Source organism: Zeugodacus cucurbitae, chromosome 5, assembly GCF_028554725.1.
Source record: "Zeugodacus cucurbitae isolate PBARC_wt_2022May chromosome 5, idZeuCucr1.2, whole genome shotgun sequence".
NCBI classification, from domain to species: Eukaryota; Metazoa; Arthropoda; class Insecta; order Diptera; family Tephritidae; genus Zeugodacus; species Zeugodacus cucurbitae.
Window position 1 is genome coordinate 28469624 of NC_071670.1, and position 18040 is coordinate 28487663.

The 18040-nt window shown below is 32.9% G+C and overlaps 2 protein-coding genes across 5 annotated transcripts; one reads left to right on the plus strand and one right to left on the minus strand.

Annotated features, from left to right (window-relative positions):
* The first annotated feature begins 150 nt into the window (after positions 1–150).
* LOC105215373 (vacuolar protein sorting-associated protein 33A) lies at positions 151–4257 on the plus strand. The gene is made up of 4 exons (XM_011189244.3): positions 151–1545; positions 1605–1736; positions 1808–2228; positions 2350–4257. Exons 1-3 carry the CDS (start codon positions 283–285, stop codon positions 2213–2215), a joined length of 1803 nt encoding a protein of 600 aa, XP_011187546.2. The 5' UTR covers positions 151–282; the 3' UTR covers positions 2216–2228; positions 2350–4257.
* LOC105215372 (serine/threonine-protein kinase Tao) lies at positions 1944–17048 on the minus strand. 4 transcript variants are annotated; one of them, XM_011189242.3, is made up of 13 exons: positions 16874–17048; positions 15691–16005; positions 15122–15626; positions 14695–15051; positions 14123–14626; positions 10708–10881; positions 10287–10649; positions 10103–10225; positions 9880–9996; positions 8761–8934; positions 8456–8677; positions 8274–8392; positions 1944–6924 (listed from the first exon to the last, which is right to left on the minus strand). In XM_011189242.3, exons 2-13 carry the CDS (start codon positions 15918–15920, stop codon positions 6801–6803), a joined length of 3012 nt encoding a protein of 1003 aa, XP_011187544.2. In that variant the 5' UTR covers positions 15921–16005; positions 16874–17048; the 3' UTR covers positions 1944–6800. The 4 variants fall into 4 exon arrangements, with proteins under 4 accessions (XP_011187544.2, XP_011187541.2, XP_054086496.1 ...); XM_011189239.3 differs by having other exon boundaries at positions 14692–15051; XM_054230521.1 differs by lacking the exon at positions 16874–17048 and adding an exon at positions 16740–16760 and having other exon boundaries at positions 14692–15051.
* Between the last annotated feature and the right edge of the window lie 992 nt (positions 17049–18040).

The window sequence follows — 18040 nt, forward strand, 5'->3', positions numbered from 1 at the left end:
ATTTGAAAATCACTAGTTTTTGTTTATATCATGCAATCAATAATCATTTATTTATAAAATATTTTCACAAAATAGATTTCTTTATTTTTATTTCTTCAAGGTTTGAAAATATCCCGAAATTCAATGTACGCGTCACTAATTAGCCTATAGTAAAATATATATGTACATATGTTTATACTTTTATGGTTGTTAATATCAGCTGTTTTCAAGCTAAGGAAAAACGCCTTGTTCTCTTGTTTTCGTTTATAGTAAAAATAACAACAGATTAATATATTCGTACAAATGTTCCAATATCTTCAAAGCGGGCGTGTAAATATACAATTGTTGCAAGAGGCTGCATGCAAAGAGATTGCAAATCTTTTAGGGCTCATTGATGGATCCAAACTATTAATTTTAGATGAAGAAATTCTGGGTCCCATTGGCTTGGTGGCTTCTCCTTCGCTTTTTTCCGAACGGAACATTAAGTTGCTCAAACTAAAAGTAGATGCACAAATCCCCCGCGATGCATCTAACATCATATACATTGTACGATCACACGTCAGACTTATGGAAGTTATTGCTGAACATGTTAAAAATAATCTGGATAAAAACAGACAGTTTCACATCTATTTCGTGCCGCGACGATCTTGTTTGTGCATCAAGCACTTAGAGAACTTAAAAGTGTATCAAAATTTCACCCAAATAAAGGAATTAGAATGGAATTTCTTCCCTTTAGACGTGGATACTGTGTCCATGGAACTGCCTTTTGCTTTTCGGGATGTCGCTGTTGATGGTGATCCAACTGTGTTTTATCAAGCAGCTGTAGGAATAGTGCAGTTACAACGCCTCTTTGGACGAATACCAAAAATCTATGGAAAGGGTAGTCATTCACGAAGAATATGGGAGCATGCAAAACAATTAGGTGCCGAGGAAAAAATGTTGAACGGGGATAAAGGATTGATAGATCAAATTATTTTGCTTGATCGTTCAATAGACATTCTCAGTGCTGTGGCTACTCAACTCACATATGAAGGGTTAATCGATGAATTTTTCGGCATAAAAAACAATAAACTTGTCTTGCCAGCAGAACTTTTCACATCGAGTGCAGAAGAACAAAACGCACAGCAAACCCAATTTGTCTCGGGAAAGAAAACATTGTTTATGAATTCTGGAGAAAAATTGTATGCCCAATTAAGAAATAAAAATTTTAATGAAGTTGGCAAAATTCTGGCACGAAATGCTCGAGAAATAAGTGCCCAAATGAACACAAAAACACAGGATACCTCGGTGCAGGATATGAAACGTTTTGTGGATAAATTACCAGCATTGCTAGCACAAAAGCAATCGGTGGCAGTACATACAACAATTGCGGAAATTATTCGTAAAAAAGTGGACACCTTCGAATTTTCCGATGATCTAGCAGCCGAGCAAGAGTTTATGATGTGCGAAGACACAGACAAGGCCAGTGCATATATTGAGGATATGATAGCAAAAAAAGGTGACCTTGAAAATGTTTTGCGACTAATGGCGATGCAATGTGCAGCGGCATCTGGATTTAAGGAAAAAGTAATATTTAGTATTAAAAATCGTGTCTAAACACTTAAGTGCATATATTATTCCTTCAGGTTTTGAATTATTACAAACGTGAGTTGGTTCAGGTGTATGGTTTGGATGTTTTACTTAAAATAAGTAATTTGGAAAAGGCCGGTCTTTTGTACACTCAATCGGAATCCCGTGCGTATGCAGTCCTACGCAAGGTCAGTAACAATATATATATAAAATAAACATATACTAAAAGTTATTTATTTTTTAATATATTTTATTTTAGACTCTTAATTTGACTGTGGAGGATGTCGTTGAAATAGAACCAAAAGATATAAGTTATGTACACAGTTTTTATGCACCATTAACAGCGCGTATTGTAGAACAGACGCTGAAACCTCTAGGTTGGCAAACCTTGAAGAGTCAAATTAACAACTTACCAGGACCAACATTTGAAGATTTTCAAGCTCAACTAATAGGTATAGGTGGTCGTCACAACTCATCGACGCCAATAGATGGTTCTGCTCTTAATATTCCTCGTGTTATTTTGGTATTTTTCGTGGGCGGTTGTACTTTTGCGGAAATTGCAGCCCTGAGGTTTTTATCACAACAAGAGGATAATAATGTTGAATTCATTATAGCCACTACAAAAATTATTAATAAACATAGCTTTATGAATAGCTTGATGTCATAATCGACCTAAACATGTATTGATATGTATGAATATTACGAATATAAAATATAAAAAACTATATACTAAATTATAATAAAATATGTACATATATTCATACTAAGGTATTTTATGTTATACATTTATAACAATTACAGTTGAACTTCCATAACTCGAACTCTTGAATTGACAATAGAAATCGAACTTTTCGACCAGGGTATAATAAAAAATGTTAAATTTTAGTATCAAGGCAGAATTTCAAAGGAGACAGGGACTCCCCATCGTGTTGACATGTTGATGTGAACAAAAAATATGATATATTATACTTATGGATTGTATAAATCTTGTTACAAAGGCATGGAGTACAGGCGTCAAGAGCCAAACAATAGCAACCAACAACAAACAAAATTGCAGAATATACGTTTGAACGTATGTATGTAGTACATACAACATTTTTCCAACTGGCGCCGAATTCCTGGAAGGGAAAGAGAAGAATGGCGCGTTATTATCGATTCTGCTATAATCGGATAAACGGTTCCTACGCCAATTACATACATACATACATACATACATACATAAAACTTTATGCAAATGACATTAATAAAACTGTATAAAACAATATTTTACAGCTTTTTGAAAATTTGTATTTTTTAATGAAAACTTCTATAACTAGAAGTCTCTCTAACTCGAAGTTTTTTTTGGATTATGGTGATTCGAGTTAAAGAAGTTCACCTGTATTTTAATATTTACCCTCGATCAAAAGTAAACAGTATCTGTGCTTAAAAGTAGAACGCAGATAACTCCCATCCAATGCGACGTGATATCCGGAATTAGAATAATATATTCCCTGCCTTTGTTGATATTGCAGAAACATAACAAAATATCTGATCTGGCTCAATTCGTTAAAATTTGAGTAGACAAACCCCTTCGCTCTTTATAATATAGCTGATTAAACTATATATAGGATATTTGACAACACACTGTCATTCCAAAGAAATGAGTTACAATTAACATTTTTACCAAACATGTATGTAGACATACTTATTTGGCCAATCGAAACACCATTTAAAACATTTTCCGAATAATTTGGAGAAATTTTGCGAATTTGCCAGTCCTTGGCCGGGTAATAATTTAGCTCCGTTCTGGCTACGTAGAAAACACTGTCATGAGAACGCTTATACGCGGCAGAGTTGTGTTTTAGTTAAATTCTGTCTTACCGTATAAGTGAAGCTATTTAGGTCTGCCATACCACTTTAATGATTTTAATTTACGATTAAATGCTTTGTTTTTTAAATAAATTATTTTAGTCCAAATATATTTTCAAATTTACAAATTTTTAACAATAGACATCGATTTGCTGGGAAGAAATCGAGGAATATTTTCTCACATGTGACTACATTGTAAAACTTATTCTTACATACACATATCCTCTGGCTCTCAGTTTCTACGGAGTAACATACCAAATACCAGGTTTTGATTTGCTATGGTTTCAAATACTAAATAGCTTCGACAATGTTTTAATTTATTTTACCAACTACAACAAAAAATAAACAAACAATTTATATGATTTTTGCCGTCTTTATTTTTATAGACTTATTAATTTGTTATCTTCGATTTTATTATATCTAGCATAAAAATAAAATAAATTTGAATTTCAATATTTTTAACATAAAGTTTTTCTTATGGTTCCTTAATATGTTTCTAAGTTTTGTTGGTTTTTTTTTTATAATATATATATTAATATATATATATAGGTATGTATATGAATTTATTTTTGTTGTATTATTACAAATTGTATGTTACTACAAAACTAAACTACTAGAAATGTGTTTTAGATTTGCTTTGTTTATGTTATTTTAATAATTATAATTGGTATAATTGGTCGATTTTTGCTGGCGTGGAATCTATTTTACACATTTTTATATGTGGAAATTGCATTTGCATTGTTAATTACAACTTGTAGTGCTTATTTAAAATAAATATTTAATGAAGCAGAGGAAAGGAACAACAACTGTAGCGTTAAATGGTAATACAATATATTTTTCAATGAATTTATGTGATAGTATTCTACTGATATTTTCATTAAGTAGAAATCAGCGGAGCAATAGTGTTGAAGTACTTCAATGACTGACTCATTTGTTGTTATTCAAATCGTATTAACAATACTGTTATCCTTTCCTCCGTGAACATAATATAATTATATTTAAAATATTTGTAATAAAGTACTGTACACAGTTTAGGTTTTAGTGGGCGTTTCACACCTCATTCAAGTTATATGCTCAAGAGCTCTCCATATTTATTATTCGGCAGCTTTATTATAGAAGTTTTAAGTTTGTTTAATGATGTATAGTTTTTTCTATTTATGGTCTTTACAAATTTGTGTTGTTGTATGCTCACTTATAGGTATACATTTTTCAACTCTGCACAAAACTGAACAAATGACGTACAAAGCAATTCATTAATCGGTGGATAGGATAAATGCTGCTGCAACCTTTTTCACCACACAATTCAACAACAAAAAATAATAGAAAAGAATAAAACATGAACAAATATACAATATTAATTTGTTTACTAAAATTACGTAATATTATATTAACACAACATTTTGGCTAATTGTTAATTTTCAAAAAATTAATTTTATTTTAAATATCCTAATTTGCCTTTCTATTTTGTTATTATCGAATTTCTTGATATACAAACATTTCACTTTTTCTATGCATTTCACAATACTTTCATATTCATAATTTCTTATAAAACATGGGCGACTCTAAATAGGAAAGCGAAATCGTAATCACAAACCAACGCAGTCAAAATATACAGATAATGGCGAATATTAAATATTGCAAATTCCAGAACGCATTGACTATATGCTCAGTGACGATACTCGACCGTATCTTAATCATATAAGCTTCTCTTGATTTTCAAATTTAAGATTTATGCAAAGAAAAAAATAATTTTTAGTTTAAAAAGGATACAATATTTGAGGGATTCCACCAATAATATCAAGTTTCAACTTTGAAAACCTCATGTTTTCCTAAAACTTGCTTGATTTCGGTATCATTTAATGATTAAAAGGATTTACAGATCTTACAGCAACAAAAGATGTGCACAGTTCAAACTCATTTTAATGGAATGTTAACTCAACTACATATTTTAGCAGCAAAAGTTCCCTACGAGCAGCTTACACAAGGATTTGACAATACTGAAAGCACCAGTGGGACAAACTAGGGGATTCCGAGCAGCTCTCAGATATGGCCAGTGCTGAAAACTTGACTAAACTTTTTCATTAAGGGGATAAATTACTATTAAAAAGCAAATATGAATTTAATATTTTAAACATAACAATTAAAAGTAGCAAATTTTCTGCAATTGAGTTTTCCAAAAGCTACACTTATCAAGAAATCAAAATAATTTCTAAATATTAAAATTTCTAATGAAGGGGACTAGACTCAACTGTGGGACAGACAGGCTGATGTATGCAAAATTTTACAATTTCATACTGTTTCCGATTGTATATACACATATGTATATATCAACAAAACCCAAGATGTTGCACTCTTTGATATGTAATATCACAGTAAGAAAATTAAGAAAAATTCTCCATGTTATTAGCGACTTTTAAAGAGTGTTAAGCTTTTTTTCGAAAATAATAACAAGGACACCGATACAACTGAGTACTGCACAAAAAGACACCATACAACCATACGTAATTGTTCCAGTATTATTTGAATATACAATTGGATGTATATTTATGTTTGGCTGCATGCTTATACTCAGCATTCTGAACCTAACCATGGATATCGAAGCTCGACTGTATCAGTCTATATGAAACATAGCTCTGTAGTATAATGCGACTGCATACACCACTGTTTTGCTTTACTTTTTAAAGTAACATTGCATGATAATCCAAAGTTCGTATCATATAAATACTAGATGGAAGAGGAAATGCCTTTTTTCACGCCAGCTTTATATGCATACGAGTAAACACCATATGTAAGCGAACATTCGTGCAGACATATGGACATAAGACAGTGTGTATGTATTTTTTCCATTCGTTTATAGCGCTATTATACTGCATTATAAAAAACTAGCGCCCTATTGCGAACGCCTCTTTTTGATTATCTTATACAAAGCCTACAGCTTAAGAAACTCGCCACTAATGCATATGTTTTCTTAAATTTCATTACCGCTTTTCATATCTTGAATATATGCTTTGCTTTGTTTCTCCATTGCAATTTTGCTTTAATTAGTTCAATAACTTAATTTTAAACACATGAACCGGCGATAACTGCCATTACGTATTATGCTTTTGATGTTTATATGTATGTATTATGTTTGCTTCAATCAGTTTTTATATTTTTAATTTATTATTAGTTTTGTTTCACTCACTTGTTCATAACTTTTTTATAAGTATTTCTACCTTTTTTAATGTATTCGTTATTTTTATTAGTGTTTAGTTATAATTGTTTGTTTTGAGTTTCCTTTTTTACATTACTTCTTTTACTTGGTTTTTACCATCATCACTAGAATTACGAAATCCTTTCTTTGTTATTGAAATTATGTTAGTTGTAATAAAATTGCCGTGTTTATACTTATTAATGTTTTTATGCTATAGGGAGCCAGCCGGAAAACTTGTAGAGCTATTACTATGCGCTAAACTGATCATGGACCCTGATAAGCTACCCTCCTCGTCGGGGTATGTTTCGCGCGATACTTCGCTGAGTGATAGAGCGCTAAAAGTGAAATAGAGTAAAAAAAATAAATGTTAATAAATGCTTGCTATTTTATGCAAATAAGTCAATAATCAAAAACAAAATCAAAATAAAGTGGAATTGTAGGCCTAAATATATACGGTTTTTTGTTTAGAACAAATCAACGACGTTATAGTAAAGTTTAGAATTTATGTTATGCTGAACATTATTTTAGGTTCGATTACATCTATTTTCGTGCTAAAAAATGAGATTCTAAAATACCATTAATGTGCGAGTTATACAGTAGCGGACAGTGAAATCCGGACAACGAAAATATTATGGGTTTTTCTTATTATTTTAAAGAGTTTTCAATTTGTCTCAAGTATCTCCCGATACTTAGTCCCGTTAAGGGTGCCATCGATTAGGGCTAGTTGACCAAAAACATGGTAGAAAAAAGTAAACCAAGTTCACTCAGCTGCCACCCTGCTTAACTGTTATTTTTTATTTAATATTATTTTGCCCAAAGTAAACGGTTTCGACAGATTTTTATCGTGGCGGCTCGACGAGGGTTCAAACCAACTTCTTCGATGAACCGTTTTTGCGCTAACTTTCGTACCGCCATCTTCAAATAACACCACTTTAATGTCTTCAGAGCCAGAGCCACTTTTTTCTCTTATAGATTCATATTTAAAGAATAATTTCTGAAATAAAAAAAAATTAAAATTGCGACGTCATTTCCGGTGACCCCTCGAAAAAAAGGAGCGTCCGCTTTGTCAGCATAACTCCTGACAGGATCATCCAAATTGAAAAAAAAATAAGTGTTTTAAGTAGGACCATAAACTAGTGCTCGAACGAAGGAAAGACAAAAAAAGTAAAAATTGGAATTTTGGTTGTCAAATTGATTTTGGACAGATGTTAGAGATACAATTTACTCGTGTTTGGACGAAGGATTTTTTTAATTACAAATATTAAAAAAAAAAAAGAAAATGTGCAGCAAATTTAAGCGAAATTTTTCTTTTTTTTTGAAAATGTCTGCAAAATTCCAATTTTTACTTTCCTCCCTTTCTTTTTTTCCTTTTTTACTCGACAAAACCCATGTAACCCCTTAAAAGAGACGTGGTTCTATGAATTTTTATATAAATTCTTCGAAAGAGGACTTGCTGAAGCCAACTCTATTAGTAATTTCCGAATGGCCAGATTTTCTTTCGCAAAATCAAAATATTACTCTTTTGCATATCGGACATTATTTTTTATATTCGGTATATTTATACTTTAACGAACACGAACATAAAAATAAACTATGAAACTCTTGAGAAGAAACACCACAGGCATATATGTAGTCATATTGTAGTATACTACAGAAACCATCACCGGTGTCCCCATATTCTCACCTGAAACCTAACGCAAGCGATTCCTGATCGAAAGCTTCCAGTTCTCTGGCATGCTTCTCTTGTTTGATACGTAAACGTTCAGCACGCTCCTGATTGAACTGCTGCAACTCCGCATTCATCTGTATCAAACGAAATATAAATTCAATATTTTTCATGACTAAGAACTGGTGTTATAACTTTACTTTGCTCTCCAGTAAACCTCTTCGCACGTTTACACGATTCTCTAACTCTTTGCGCTCACGATCACGTTGCTCTTGAGCTTGTTTCTTGTTTTTATTTTGATAGGCAGTGAGCACATCAAGTTCGTATTCCAACTGCTCGTTGGTACGATGGCACTCAATCACTTGGGTCTCATCCAATTTATAACTCTGACTTTGGAACATGTCAGCGATGCTTTGTTCGTACTAAAAATGCGAAATATTAAATATTACAAACATATCTCATGCAATGTAAATCAAAGTATGCTAAATTATGTATATATATTCACCTGTTCACCGAGAAGTGTTAGTTTTCGATGCTTCTCCTCCTTTAATTGTTTTATAACCTCCTTCTGTTGCTCTTTTGGTGTTGTCTGAAGAATTTGTGCCTTATAGCGTTTATATTGTTTTGTTTGAGTTTTGCAAGTTTCCCGGAATTGTTTGCGGATTTGCAACTCTTTTTGCTATATAGAGAATACAACAATGCAAATTTAATAATAACAAATTTTAAAGAAATTGATTAAATGGATTTTGTATAATTTGAAAATAGTATTTTCTTACTATTGAAAGTTAATAGTTACTGAAACATGGCGAGCTGGGTCGAAAAATTAAAAATATATAAAGCTAGGGCTTTACAATCAAGGTTGTTGTGGAATCTGATAGTTGTCGGATAAAAAATCGATTGTGGTTCGCGTCATGAATTATGATATTATTGGTTGGATGTTCGAATCAGAAATCTTATTGGTTTTCGGTGTCATGGAAACCGATTTTTACGATTTAACTTTCAGAAACAAACCAAGGGCCTCGGAGCTGACAGATTTGAAATATTATGTTCAAATTTATTTTGATTTGCCGTTAAAACGCTTTAGAAATATATAATTAATATTAAAAGAGAAGATACGAATGCTAATTTACATACTTATTGAATTACATATTACATACAAGTTAAACAATATATTTGTACACATAAATATAAACATTTTTAATATGAGTACCACTTTTGACTTCCCTTGAACATAGAGCGAATTTCTGATTCCCTAAAATTTTCCTTTTCTCATTTGAACTATTTTCTTTGTCTAATAAAATAAAAGTTGGAATAACTTCTCATGTTAATTATATTTTACGAGTTTAAAGAATAGTTGGATGAAATAATTTGATTAGGATTTCAAAAAAATGTTCTTGTTAATTTTGCCCCATGAATAAATAGTGGCACAGCTCTAATATTGATTTTGCATGTATTCGAAAAGATGAAAATCCAATCAGATTCTGTGACAACATTGAAAATCAGAATTGGTTTGCCATTCGAATATTTAGAAAATCTTTATTTGTTTTAATGACACCTCTGAATAATATATACATATGTATATATGTAGTAGGATTCGCAATCATTAATATATACAAATACAAACCTTCAAACTTTTGGGATGTTGTCTGATTTCAAGTGCGTGCTTCCTCAAAAGTTCTTTTTTAACGCGTTCCATATAGTCATTTTGATTCTTCAGTTCCGTATCGTGCTGAGTATTTATCTGTAAAGAGCAGATTCAATGAGATTTTTTTTGCAAATTCGTGTTGGTTATCGTGATTGCTCAGTAAGCATAAATGTATATAGACAGTGTGGATAAACGAGCTTACCTGTTCCTCGCGAAGCTGATGTACACTTTTTTGTTGACGATATTCTAGTTCCTGTGTTTTTTCATGATGTTTGAGCAGAATAGCATGCGCTTGCTCCAACTGATGGTGCTTTTTGCTTAATTCCTAGAAATATGTAAATTCTCATTAGCCTAAGACTTAAATATGCGTCATTGTTAGAACTCACATCACGCAATAACTGATCTTCGAGCTCGTGCAGAGATATTAGGCGTCTCCTCCTGAACTTTCGCATTTCCAAATCAATGTACTGTTTTTGTACTCGCAGTAAACGTTGTTCCTCTTGCGCTTCCGCTTGCTTCAAGTTGTCTTTCTGTGATTGCAACGTCAGGTCACGTTGACGTTTGGGTGTCGATTCATCCATCGATAGTTCACGTTTCCATCGCTCTTTATTAGCCTTGTATTCCTTTTTACGATTCAAATCGAAGGCTTTGCGTTCACTTTCTTGTTTCAATGAAATCTCCTTAAATAGTTTCTTCTCTGATGCGGTTGTTTGCTTTGGACGTCGTTCCAAGTCCTGCTGATGTTTCGCCTGAGCAGAAAAAAACATTGTCAAGAGAGAATTTTAACAATAATTATGTCAACAAAACCTCTAAACGCTCCAGTTCTCGTGTAAAGTTGTATAACAGATTATCATATTCTTTGTCTAATGCGCCCTTGTGAGCCTCCATTTCCAATTTACACCTCTCCTCGAGCTTCACCAACGCAGCTTGATGCTCGCGTCGCATTCGTTTATAGCCAGACATTTGCTCATGCATTTCCTCCTGTTCGAAATGGGAATAATAATTATTGTACTACCAGTTGGAGTTTAAATGAATATTGTTTGACATTTAACGATGTCGGACGAAACATATTGAACTGATCGTCCAAACATGGAAAAACTAAAAGAATTACACATAAAACTGTTTTAAAAGTAACCTAAAATATATTTAACTTTAATATTATATTTTACTGATGAAATTTATTAATAATATCATCAAAGGGATTTGATTCTTCATAATAACACGAAAAATGTATGGAATTAGTTTTGATTAACTAAAATTGTAGTTGATAATCCAATCGATATTCGTAAATAATTTCAATAAAAATACTTAGAAATCCGCAATTAGTGTTGATAACTTCTTTAATTAAAAATAAGCGCCAGTAACTTGAAGAGAAGAGCACATGTAGCGGGTTCAAATTTGTAGGTACTAACTAGAAGTTTTTAATTTTAAATAAAGAAAATAAATTCGACAAAATATGATCTAAATACGTCTGTCCGGAACTATAGAGAGAAGTAATATTTCCTAATTATTGGTAAAGGTTTGTTAAAATATGGAGAAAGGTGTGGAATTGCTTCGGTGCTTAAAAGAACCTTTCTTGATTTCATTCAAAATATATAAGATATTGTGGAGAAGAGAATCGAGATGAAACAACTGAATAACGATAAGGAAACTTTTAGGCAATAAAAATTCTTCAAGTGGCTAACCAAACAAATCCAAATCGGCAAAAAATTCTGGAAAATACAGTTATTATTAAAAAGAAATCAAAACATTGTAAGTTTAAAAAATAGATAATTCAGATTAGATCGCTACTTTCATTGTCCAATAAAATAATTTCTCATTTTGATTCTATTTCTCGGGTTTAATTAATATTTTGCAGTAATTATGTCATTAGAATTCCAAAAAATAATGTCTTGTTACTTTTGCCCAATGAATAAATAGTGGCACAGCTGATTGGTTTTACTTATATTCGAAAATATGAAATCCAATCAGATTCTGTGACACCATTGAAAATCAGAATTGGTTTACCATTCTGACAATTAAGCAAATCTGCTTTGGATTCCACAACACCCCTGAGTATTTCGCTTCTGTGCTAAATTAATGCAAATCAGTGCTTCAGAGTATGCGATGTGACATTAAATACTGGGTTTTACGCTTTGGTTCACTATGTTTCATTGTAATTTTGTGTTTGTTTTTTAGTTGCCATCATTTAAGTCAGTGATTTTAATATACAAAGAAATTAATTTTTCTTTATTAAAATCTAGATTATTTGCTGCTGAATAATGAATACCTTTCAATTCAGTATGCTTTGTTGGACACTTTACATATTGATGTTTAATGACAATTTTGTTATGCATATATCTTATCTAGCAAAGCTGCAAACACTTAACCAACACACTACAAGTCAATGGACTTAATGCTAGAAAAGCAGCATTGACATTATACTCTACATGAAACTCTCATATGAATATCTTTATATATAAAATTCTTCTGTACGTGTGCATGTCACTGAACTCATCCAAAACGGTTGGACCAATTTGAATGCGATTTTCTGTGTGTCATTTGTAGTCACCATTCGGTCAAATTTATATTGGCGCTATTTAACCGACAAGCCCAAATTAATTATCATCGAAGTGATCTAACGGGAGTCCCAGGAAACGAGCTTCTTCAACAGGATCGGACCAAAGGGAAAGGAGTGCTAGATAGTGGGGTTTAGTGGACATGTAAAGAGGGGGTTAGTGTTATGCGGGGACTCTTTAAATGCAATATTAGGTATGTCGGGGTTCAGTTTGGATAAGTAGGAGTTTAACCAGCTACAGTATCCAGAACGAAGTTGAGTGAGTGTCGCACTAGTTTCGCGAATCAACTCGAGGTCTGTGTCTGCAGTGGGTGGTGTTTTATCTCCAAGTATACCATCCGCGGGGAATGTCGATGAAGGTGTTAATGGCTCTTCTGTGAGTGGCGCTCAGTGCTTGTCGAAAGTTTGTCGCATCCGAACTCCGGTGATGGGTCTGGGAGTCGGCTCGGATCGTTCGTGACACACTAGTATTAGTACATGTATTTTCTTCGAATTGTAATAAACAATTTTATTTTTTTCATTTTTACGGTTGAAAAAAATGCTTTATTGATTAACTGTGGGACTGAAATTAATTGGGTTTGATCAATTTTTAACTCGCTTTACTAAAAATAACTTAAATTTATATTTTGCCAGACCAACAACCAAGCACATTCAATTAGGAAATAATTTGAGATGACAACATAACTAATGAAATGCAACAGATGGTGGGAAATGGACGTACTTATAATGTTCAAAGACAAATAGCACTTTTAAATAACAAGCATAAAACGACCACACCCTTTCAATTGTTTCAGAAACAAGCTAATTGTGACAACTGCAGAACTAATGATTAAGAGTGCGTTTAATGAGTTTAATTTAACAGCTTAGAAACATCAGCACCTGTTAAGAAATATCTGAGAACACCGTATGTAGTCGCATGATAATACTGATTGTTGTTCATATCTCATAATAGATGGGAAGAGGTTTAACTTAAAATTCGGTAGTTTTTTCTTGAAATTCTTGTGATTGTAAAAATTCGTCATTTGTGCAAAACTTCAATTCAATTATGAGATTTGACATTGGCCACTTTTTGCGCATGTGGATGGACACAGGGCATAGGAGTATGGTTCCTATTAAGAATAATGTGTTAATCATGTATCAGTATGCTATATTTTCACATATTAATATTGAAATGAGTGAAAGTTTTAAACGAATTGTGTGCATTTGTTCAGAGCCACATAAAATGTTTGGTACTTAACTATTAAACATCGCTACTATATCTTTTGCTATAAAGATGATAAAATATCTTTTTTTTTTTTTGTTTAAAAAAATGTGGATGCACATTTTAAATTTAGTTTTATATTATGAGTGTGGGTTATAGACAAATGAGATAAATAACAATAAAGCTAAAATAACAATAAAAAGTTTGGTAGTGGTAATGCCAGTACATAAGTAAGTTGGTTCAAATTGAACTTTTTCCCAGCTTTGATATTTTAACACTGACGAGTGTTCATTTACAAATGCTGTATAATGTGATAAGTACATCACAATTTGCAGAAACGAAAATCCATATTATACATATATGGATGCTATTAAAACGACCGATTAGGTGATGGACTTAAAATTGTATGAGTGATTGAATGGTGACAGATATTTAATCAAACAACTTTGTGACCAATTATTTACCTGCATATGTTCCTTCTGTTGTTTTGTTACAATACTTGTAGTGCGAATAGTCGCAAAATTGTTGGGACCATGCTCGTTGACTTGTGACGATGCTGCATATACTGCTGCTGCGGTGGCAGGTGATGACAAAAAGCGAGGCATACGATCGCCGGCACCGCCCGCACTGCCCACGCAAACACCGCTACTTTGAGATAGCATGCCTGTACCCATATTCGCTGTAGAAGCAGGTGAACCACCTCCTGCTGAATGACTGGTTGACGATACAGGCATTATAGGCGCTGGCACAACCGAAGTTGAATTTGTTGGTGTAACATTATTGTTCATATTGTGCATTATGTTAGGAAGTGGCGGCAGATTTCTTTGTCGTGACGAATTTCGTGCAGCAGCACTACTTGCAGCCGCTGCTGCTGCCGCCGCCGCTTGTTGTTGATAATTCACAGCAATATGTTGCTGTTGCGTCAATAAATGATTTTGTGTGGTGGGAATAGAATTCGACGAAGAGCTCTGTAAAATAGAAAGATATTAATTACGTACTTATGTACTTGTGGGTAAAGTTGGGATTGCTGTACTACTTGACTACTGGCCGCCGACACACCCACCGAATGTATGGAGTGTTCTGAAGTAATACTATTACTCTTACTGCTATCACCGCCAGCATGTTCATCCTGGGTATCATCCGTATCGCCAATGGCGCTCTCAGTCTCGCAGGTATCTACCATTAGTATTTTTTTCATTTTACGATAATTCAAATTATCCAATTCACGCACGGCCGCTTTTGTACGCGCAATCAATTCCAACAGCACAATATCTGAGCGCGGCTGTGTCAAAAATTCGTGTTTTAAAAGTTTCGTTGACGAAGGTCGCTCCACGGGCATTTTTTTTAGACACAGCTCAACAAAATTGCAAAATGTATCGGACCATTCATTTTTCTGAAAGTATATTTTAGGAATAATAAATAAAAAATATTTCCAAATACTAATATTGGGTCGTGTGTCTTACGGATAAATTTGGTGAATCATTTTGAGCAATGTGATAAAGAGCAGACATTGCATTCATGTTGAAATATGGAGGTTTCCGTTCAGCCAATTCAATACAAGTAATACCCAAGGACCACACATCAACTTTGCCATCATACTGTCCCTCATCCATAGCTAGAATTACTTCCGGGGCCATCCAATACGGGGTGCCCACAAAACTGTTAGCTGGACACTTGATAGCAGCGCTTCCAAAATCCGCCAATTTGACAATACCATTATCGGTGAGTAGAATATTTCCTGCTTTTATGTCTCTATGTATTCGCCCCAAACTGTGTAAGTAACTCAAGCCATTCAAAACGCCATCACATATCGCAGCAATTTCATTCTCGTGTAAAGGTTTCTTATGTACTTCTATAATATCTGAAGCCGAACCTACACAATATTCCATTACAAGCCACGCTGTTGATTCACGTAAATAACAACCCTTATACTCAATGGTGTTCGGATGATTCAATTGACGAAGAAATCTAAAAATGTAGAACATGTTAATTAAATATGAAGTACAATAATACTTTTGTATGCACAATCAACCTGATTTCTTTAAGAATATCCTGCCATTTTTCAAGGCTTTGTTTGCCCAAATAGGACATCTTTTTAATGGCCACGATTTCTTTGGTGAGGTTGCATCGTGCATAATAAACAGCGCCAAACGAGCCATGACCAATTTCACGCAAATCCTCGAATATTTTTTCTGGATCATGTTTATAGAAAAGATCGGCAATTTCCGGATCCTTAAGACTTCCAGGACGTGCTGGTGGCATCGTTGTTCATGTTATGTTTCTCTGTGATGGTGCCGATGTATGCTAATTCTCTTGGCAATATTGGTTATACTGAACCTTCACGATTCTAAATAGATAATAAATATTAACTTTTAAAAGATATATACATATCCAAACTATATATTTACTTATGAGTTGATACCTTAATGGTATTACAATACAAATACACAAAATTTCAAACATCATAATTTCAAGTTTTTTAACAAATTTGTGTTGAATTATATTGCTTACAAATAATTTCAATCGCAAACAAACACTGCACAATTAACTATTTTTAACACAATAAATATTTTTCTTCTTGTTCTATGGGTGCGTCAACGTCGGCGCCGTTGCTTTTTTATGTTACATCTTACTACTTTCATAACGAAAAAAAAGTTGAATGATAACATGAAGAGGACATTTTATAAAAAAAAACAAAGCAAATATATATTACAAATTGAAAAAAATATTATCTATTAAATCACACCTATATAATGCAGCTAAAATATCTGCTGTAAGTTGTTTGAATTTGTAAAAAAATTTTGGCATACATAAAAAAGATAAAATATACCTTAATCCATATCTCCATCGCCCTGTTCCTAATACAAACCTACACACTTGCCCACACATTCGTCATTCACCACTAATTCTCCACTTGCGTTTTCTTATCGCTTGGACAACCCAAATTAGTTTTTATATAACTTATATTCCTTATATTTAACTACATACATTTTATATATAATAAATGTTATTACTTATGTTGGTTTTGGGAGTTAAAGTATTAAAAGTACATATTTTATCACAGCACATCCCAGCACTAACATTGTCGCCTACCCTGTCTCCAACAATTGAAAAATACATTAACGCCTTTCTACCACACTTGATACGAAGACGTTAATTCATTCGCACTCCGTGTTATGCTTTTAATTGCAAAATTGCGAATGTACCAATCATACCTTTCCATTCAAATCAATCACGAATCGTGTGTAAACTCATATCACAATATATTATTAATAAAGAACATTCGATATCTTCAAAATCTTCTCTAAATTTTAATCCAATATGAAAATTGAAGCAGACTTGGTCTTCGTCTTCTTGAAATTTTCTATGCACCCAAGTGGTGAAAAAGACAAAACAAAATGGCGAGTTGTGAAACATTATTGCCAGCTTAAAACATGTTTCATAAATATTTTTATTTAAAAAATATCATTGATATTTTTTGATATAAAATTAATATTCTATTACAAATTATATTAAAATCAGCAATAAAATTTAAGGCTTAATAGTCGAAATCTAGCTGATGCAAGTGTAAAAACCATTTTCAACACAACTACAGGAAAGTTCTATTACTTTTCCGCAACTGAGCCATCAGATAATTACCCGAGAGCGCTACCAGAGATTTATGTTAAAGTTTCTACGAGTTTCTTAAAGATAAATTCACGAAACTACCCGCTGTACGTATGATCGAATATGTATATGTGTTAGGTTCTTTGTTAACTTTCGATGCAGTTTTTGCAGTTTCGGTAGACGCGTTCTTCTGTGTTCATTTCAAATATACATTATTTAGTTTAAAACTAATTTTGATCTAAAATAAATGCACCAAATCGCCGTAATACAAACTAGGTTCTCTTTTCCCCGTCGCACCCTCTCCTATAAACCAGAAGTTCCCGAGACAATAGTATTTCCGTTTGAACGCAATCCTACGCATCATGGTAGTTGAATATATGAAATGCTATGTATGTGAGATCGTTTTATATATCTAGGTAACATAACTAATTAAAAAAGTAAAGAGGATTACATTGCGCAAGTCACACTCCAGTGTTTGAGTGCATTTTTTAAGAATTTTAATTTTTACAAATTTATTTCCGTTAGGAAATGGATATCTGATACTTCGCAAGGAAAATAACGCATAAATACTTTTCATCTCATAAGCCGAATGTGTAAAAAAGAGAAGATTTAATTTAGATACACAAAAGTTTCGGGTAGTTTTGACAATTCCATTATGAAATGTATGGAAAGTGTAACGGTAATGTGGTTGTTGTTGTAGCGACAAAAATATTTCTCACATAATTTTGAGGAATACTGCCGATTTGACAGTTCTTGGTTAGATAAAAATCCGGTAC

Bases quoted from the DNA above. Each gene is read 5' to 3' on its own strand.
- LOC105215373 (XM_011189244.3), top strand. From the start codon at position 283: ATGTTCCAATATCTTCAAAGCGGGCGTGTAAATATACAATTGTTGCAA. The intron at 1,546-1,604 runs GTAATATTTAGT...TTATTCCTTCAG, and splicing joins CATCTGGATTTAAGGAAAAA to GTTTTGAATTATTACAAACG. The intron at 1,737-1,807 runs GTCAGTAACAAT...ATTTTATTTTAG, and splicing joins CGTATGCAGTCCTACGCAAG to ACTCTTAATTTGACTGTGGA.
- LOC105215372 (XM_011189239.3), bottom strand. From the start codon at position 15,920: ATGCCACCAGCACGTCCTGGAAGTCTTAAGGATCCGGAAATTGCCGAT. The intron at 9,997-10,102 runs GTAAGCTCGTTT...TGCTCTTTACAG, and splicing joins ATCAGCTTCGCGAGGAACAG to ATAAATACTCAGCACGATAC. The intron at 8,393-8,455 runs GTAAAGTTATAA...CGTTTGATACAG, and splicing joins GAGGTTTACTGGAGAGCAAA to ATGAATGCGGAGTTGCAGCA.